Source organism: Varanus komodoensis, unplaced genomic scaffold, assembly GCF_004798865.1.
Source record: "Varanus komodoensis strain SLA01 unplaced genomic scaffold, ASM479886v1 scaffold1, whole genome shotgun sequence".
NCBI lineage: Eukaryota > Metazoa > Chordata > Lepidosauria > Squamata > Varanidae > Varanus > Varanus komodoensis.
The window spans coordinates 84696208-84702696 of record NW_025335268.1 but is presented as its reverse complement, the minus strand read 5'-3'; the positions used below and the strand labels follow the sequence as shown (position 1 = coordinate 84702696).

General features: G+C 42.9%; 1 protein-coding gene across 1 annotated transcript in view; it reads right to left on the bottom strand.

The window, feature by feature from the left end:
• OCA2 (OCA2 melanosomal transmembrane protein) overlaps positions 1 to 6489 on the bottom strand; it is a 181797-nt gene that overhangs the window by 155904 nt on the left and 19404 nt on the right. The window contains exons 2-3 of the mRNA XM_044449808.1: positions 6194 to 6292; positions 3835 to 4026 (exon numbers count right to left, since the gene is read on the bottom strand). Coding sequence (XP_044305743.1) covers positions 3835 to 4026; positions 6194 to 6292 — 291 coding nt within the window. The remainder of the gene's footprint in view (positions 1 to 3834; positions 4027 to 6193; positions 6293 to 6489) is intronic.

Below are 6489 nucleotides of genomic sequence, written 5' to 3'. Positions count from 1 at the left end.
GAGACAGAGACAGAGACAGAGACAGAGACAGAGAGAATTTAGATCTGCAGCTTTGAAAACTTAGGCCATCCTCAACACTTGGTAATTCCAGCATGTTTATTCAACAATACTGCATTGAAAATGTTTCAGGGAACAATTTGTCAGAAGCACATTTCTGCAACAGTGTAAAGGAAACAATGCAGGAATAGCTGCCAGCTGCTCTGTTTAACTAGGGCAATTACACCTGGCTGTGCTTACACAGCAATGATATGGAACAAGGAAATACCAAGTTGCTTTAATGCATTCAGCTATCCATGGGTAAAGCAGAAAAGTGAAGGTTAAGGGGAGAAAGGAAGAGAGAGAGTGTAAGTGAAAGCAAACTAATGTTAGCAATTTCCAGGAATTTTTTTTTTACCTGTGTAGTGACTTCACTGTTGATTGCTGGGCTGTGGTGTTACTATAAATACTAACAAGACACATTGGTTGCTATATTGAATCGCTCCAGATCTTGACTTCATCAGATACGGTACAGTCCTCTCATGCAATGTTATTACCTCTAATTATACATGAGGGATTGTTCATGAATTAAATTGTTCACTATATGTGTTCACTGTTCACTATATCTATATCAACTGTTCAGTGAAACTGCTCACTATATCAAGAATGGAAAAGGTGTGGCTGTGCAGATGTTGTGGAACTACAGTTCCCATCATGCCTCACCATCATCACCTACTGATGGGAGTTGCAATCCAACAATATCTGGAGGACCAGATGCTCCTTCAACCCTGCATTGCATAAAAGATGCATGAACACATTTACCACTTCAGAAAGGCTTTTCACTAAGCCTTTGTTTTTCATGGTTTAATTCCTAAAACAATGTTAATATATACGACACACCACAATAGATCAAGTGTTCTTGAAAAGCTGGAGATGAGATGAAGAACTAATTGGGTTCTGGGGTTATGAAACAGCCCAGTTCAGCTTCTGTTAAAATAAATTAGCGGGGGGAAATAGAAAGATAAATGGATGCATCAGGGAGATGGAGCAAATTGGCTCTTAAAAATCTACAGCAATGATCTTAACAATTTTTCAAGTGGGACCCACTTTCGGGGAGAAAAAAAACAAAACAATGTGAGAGTCCCACTAGCATACTATTAAAATTAACAAAGAATAATCAAATGGAAAACTCTGTTCAGTGTTTTGGACTTCAACTCCAATCATCCCCAGTCAGAAAGGCTAATGATCATGAATACTGGAGGGGGAGTCAGTCCAAATTTTTTGGATACTACTAGGTTGGGCAATACTGATTTAGGCTGCAATGCTTTGCACATTTCCCTGGGAGCAAATGTGCAGTGGAATGTACTTCTGATAAACATAAAGCGGATTGTCCTGTTATGCCACAGAGGGGTCAGGTGGGGAAGGGCAGACAGAAAGATTCACCAGAGACAAAGGAATTCTGATATCCCAGTTCCAAGGAAAGAGGCGAAAGCTGCATTGCTAGAAAGAGAATAAGGAAGGAGGTGCTGAAAGTGAAGGAGCCGCCACTGCCAGGCCCCTGCTGAGAAAGACTGCGTAGGAAGCTCTGTGTTTGTAGAAGTGGTGGTGAGAGAGAACCATTTTCAAGTCATCCTGGAGCTAGCCAGAATGTTGTGGGATGGGTTTGGGATCCAGGTGATTGGTAATTCATTATTATGTATTGTATTACTGTATTAATTTTTCTGATTGTTTTGCTTGTACTAATTTTGTATATTTATATTTGTACTTGTAGTTGCATTTACTTAACTATATTATTGTATTTATATTGATTTATTTTGTCTTGTTGTAAGCCACCCAGAGAGCCCTATGGGCTATAGGGAAGCATACAAATGAAGTATCATCATCATCCCTTCAATCTACCTCAGCTACAGAACAACTGTGTACCTCCCATGGTCCTTTCCCCTTCCTGAAGCACTAAGGTACCTTTTCCCTCCATCCACCCACTCCGGCTTTCCCGCCTTCCCCCACCTTCCCAGCTCCCATCCGCTGTGTCTCTCTGCACCCTCTTCTCCCTCCTTCCTGCTCCCTCCATTCGTCTCTCACTTTGCCGTGTGCCCACGGGTCAGTGTCACCTGGAAACAGCCCAGCACGCTGAAAGGGGAGATCGTGCCTCCCAGCTTGTTTGGTGTGCATCAGGGCTCTGAGGGGTCTTCTCCCTGCTCTTTCAAAGCATTTTCAGCAAGGGGAGCAGGGCCAGTCTCAGCAGCCACTCCCCTGCTTGAGCAGGGAGGGAAGGACTTCAGCAAGTATGGGGGCCCCAGTAACAACCAGAGCACCCTGTTTCTGCAAAGCGCTCTCACTGCGGGGGAGGAGCGGGAAGAGCAGGTGCCGCCACCTACACCTTCCTACACAGTCACAGCATCTGCCAGAAAGCGGGGAAGCCTGGCGTTTTGTTTCAGAGATATTAACAGCCTGTGGGCCCTGCAATTCTCAAGATACCTACTGTATCTATCATCCCACTTATACAGAAAAGGTGTTCTGTCTTTTTTGGCCATATTAAGTAATTAAACATTTGATTGTTTTGTGATGGGACTTGGTTTCAAGCAAAAAAAGAAAGAAAGAAAAGACAGACAGACAGACAGACAGACAGACAAAAGATTAAAGGAAATGGGACAGGGCAGTGCTTGAAAAGACATGAGATGTGGTCCAGAGTATTTGTAGGAAGCAAAAATGTGTTTCTCCTTCATGAGTTATAAACTGTCATGTAAGATGACCCAGAAGTCAAGTTTCAAACGGAAACAAGGGCGACAGGTCACTGGATGCAAAGCTGGGTACAACACTTCTCCATATGAAGATCCGTAGCAGATAATACAAAACTGTCAAGTCTGCTTGCACTCTCAGCCTACTTTAAATATTACTGGTGATGGAGATTTGCAGTTCTGACGGAATTCATGGCAGCATCCTGGCTGCTTAGAGTACGGGTAGCTGAAGGGTTAAGAAGCTCTTAGGAAGCCTTCCTCAACCTGGTGCCCTCCAGACGTATTGGACGACGATTCTCAGCATCCTTCAGTCAGCCCTGCCGGTAGTTAAAGTCCAACCCATCTGGAGAGCACCAAGTCAGGGAAGACAACTGTTAGGAAAAGAGAGTGGAAGTGACTGCTGAGGGATGTAGGGGGAATCTAGTCTAGACATTTTCACTGGCATTGTAATGCCTGACCCATCGCCATGTCACATGATGTTCACCCCAAACCATCCTCCTCGTGCTAGTTCTGCCCTTATATGCCACATTTCAGTTATTATATTTAATATGTTGTGGAGGTTTTTCAAGGTGCTGAATTGTTCTGAGAAAAACCTTCAGCCTGCTGTCAACAAGTACCCTGAGATCCCTTTTACAAGTGCTGCTCTCCATCCACTTGTCCCCCATCCTGTACCTGTGACACCCATTCCTGTGTCCCGAGTGAAAGACCTTGCACTTATCCACATTGAGTGCCATCCTGTTGTCCCCCACCCACTTCCACAGCATGTCCAGATCCTTCTAGATCTGGATCACCTGCTCCTCAGTTGTGACCGCTGCCCCCACTTTGGTATCATCTGCAAATTTAGTCAGCAGACTGGTTGTTTCTGTATTATCCTTCCCTTCTCACCCACTCAGAATCTCATCACTGCCTTGAAACTGTGTACGTGACCCACAACTTATAAAAATGAGCAGATGTTATCAACTGTTTCAGCAGGGTGATCTGCTTGAACCCAACAGCAAAACATGGCAAATATATATGGAAAGCTATTTTACCCATTTGCTGGGGGGGGGGGATCAATTTCTTTAGTCTTTCCTAAGCCCTAGATATTTGCAGAAAAATTAGTAGCAAGCTGGACTCTTACCTCATCTTGGATAAATTGAATTTGACATGCAAGTTGTCCAACATTTCACATTTCTCTGAGGATGAAGCAGATCTGGACAGGCTGGTCATTTCACTTCCCTGGTGAGACCTTTGCTCAAATTCAGCAGAGCTGTTTTCCCAGGAATCATCATCTGTGGTGAAATCTGCATTATGGACAGCTATGCATTTTAACCTGTTAAAAATGGACAAATATCAATGCATACCACATTCTGCTATCCTAAGTTTTTCCCACTGGTAGAATATATAGCCTGGGGCCTCTAGCAAAAGCAAACGAAAAGGGTGCCAACCTTTTGAGAAGCTGTGCAGTGGTAAGGAACTCAGAGGAATACTGTTCTTGGACTTGTTCCAGAACAGGAGCAATGATACCATCTGCCCAATGGCCAGGGCAACTGGGCAAGGAATTGAGATGACAATGAGGTTTTCAAGTTTTATTATAGATTGTGCCAGATTAGCATGCAGGGAGTCAGAAGACAAAGAAAATAATCAAGCAGAGCCTGGATACTTCTTTCCATTTCTTTGACAGAGTTTCTCCATCAAGTTAATGAAGACCTTTTCACAAAATTAAAGCTCAGCATGTTTTATAAGTTGAACTTCTGCCATCAGAAGCAAGCACCACTGAATCCAATGGCGCTTACTCCCCTGCTAATTAAGTTTGCATTGGACAGTAAAGCTTAATTGTGAGATTTTACTAGTGGAAGTGGGCAACATCTGGCTAATGAAAATAAATCCTCTCCATTCTATTCAGCAGTGGCAAGCAACCTGTGGCCCTTCAGAAAGCCTGAATCTCCCATCAGCCCTACCAGCATAGCCAGTTGTGAGAGGTCATGGGAGTTGTAGGCCAAAATATCTGAATAGCCACAAGTTGCTCACTCCTGCTGTACTGCATGGCTGTGGGAAGGGGGACTGTCCGTCTTAATCACAATGGGACAAATGACCTGGAAGCATCTAAAGGCAGCCTTCAGGTAAATGACTTTAGCATTTCTTCAAGGCACCAGGAAGTTGATTTCTTGTTAAGTTCTTTTTCATGGGTAGGTTGCTGTAAATTGATGACCTGCAACAGCAGGGGATTGGATCCTATGGCCTTCTTGGCCCTGAAGAATATAAAGTTTTCTTGATGACCAAACAACAAGGATCAGTTGCATAGCGTTCTGCCAGAGAGGCACAAAAGTCTTGAAAATATACAATAAACCTCTGTCAGGAAGGTGAGAATTTGTATAAATAAGTCTGGAAGCAAATGTTTTGACACCAAAGGTCCTCAAAAGACTTGTAGTTCATGATACCCATGCACAAAAGTAGCCATGTACAAAGGAACTGAATGTTTTCTGCTATGATGTTTCCTGTAACTGATAATTGTGAAGTGCTAATGTATAAATTCACAATGTACGATGACTGTGGCAGCTGGTCTTGACTGGAGGTGGGCTCAATTTCTATTGTTAGTGTGCACCTACAATAAAGAGACTTTTTAACATTTAAATTACTTGCTGATGTTTTCTGTCTTTGTCACCCTCAGACAAGGAACAAGGGGGACTTCTTTTTGTCCCCAACACCACCGTCCAACTCTAGTATTCCATGATTTCATTAGATGATTAGGAGAAAGGCAAAAATCAGTTCAAGATGAGGAACCTTAAGCCACATGCAGACAGTAGCTATTTTTAAACAAACACATAAATATCCTTTTCAGAGCACCACTCAACTGGAGAGGAAGTGAAATGCCACAGTGAAGGAAAGACCAGATCCAAAAGTCCTGCCATCGTAGTTCCTACTGATCCTAATGGGAGGAGAAAAACACATGGCAGCTCTAGGCCTGGATTTTTAAAATAAAGCCCAGGGGGCGCTCTGTGGGAAAAGGAGTCCTTTGGATATGATCCATCCTTGGCACTGTCTTGATCTGCCCCTGACATGCCAGCAGAATGCATTCCTTTTGTTGTTATCACGGTCACGGCAGGGTGGAAAAGGCTTCCATGCCCCATAAGGAGAATTCTCAGGATGAACCTTTTTCTCCACAGGCTCAGAGAGAGGTCTATTAAATGATATGGTTCCATTGATAAGATAGCAATGTCAACAGATGTTCTGACAGGGTTCTTTCAAAGTGTACAGCCTCCACATTAATAATGTTCAAACCCACTTCCATTAGATAAGACTGCCTACCCAACCTCATTGCCTTCAGATATTTTGGACTACAAATTCCACAATTCCTGAACATTTCCCATGCTGGCTGAAGCTGATGGGATGAAGTTCAAAACATCTGGAGGGCTTGAGAAAAGCTGCAGGAGAATGTCAGGGAGCCTTAGATATTAATATCAAATGTGGGTCTTAACAGGAAACAAAGTATCTCCTACCCATTTTCTTCAGTGGGAGCTTTCAGTAGAGGCGTCCTCTCTGTCAAACAGCTTTCTTTTGATCTTGCACTGAAGAATTTGGGCAAAGTGAAATGGTACCTTTAAAACATTGAAAGAAAGAATTATTTTCCACTGCTGCATATAGGACTGTTGTTGCTCTTCTTGAAGTGAAAATTTATTAATGAATTATTTACCGGATTTAGCAAATGAGCTAATTAGATACTCAATTTAGCAAATGAATCCACCTAAGTGCATGTTTTACAGCTGGCAAGCAAAATTACCTCCATTCATCACTT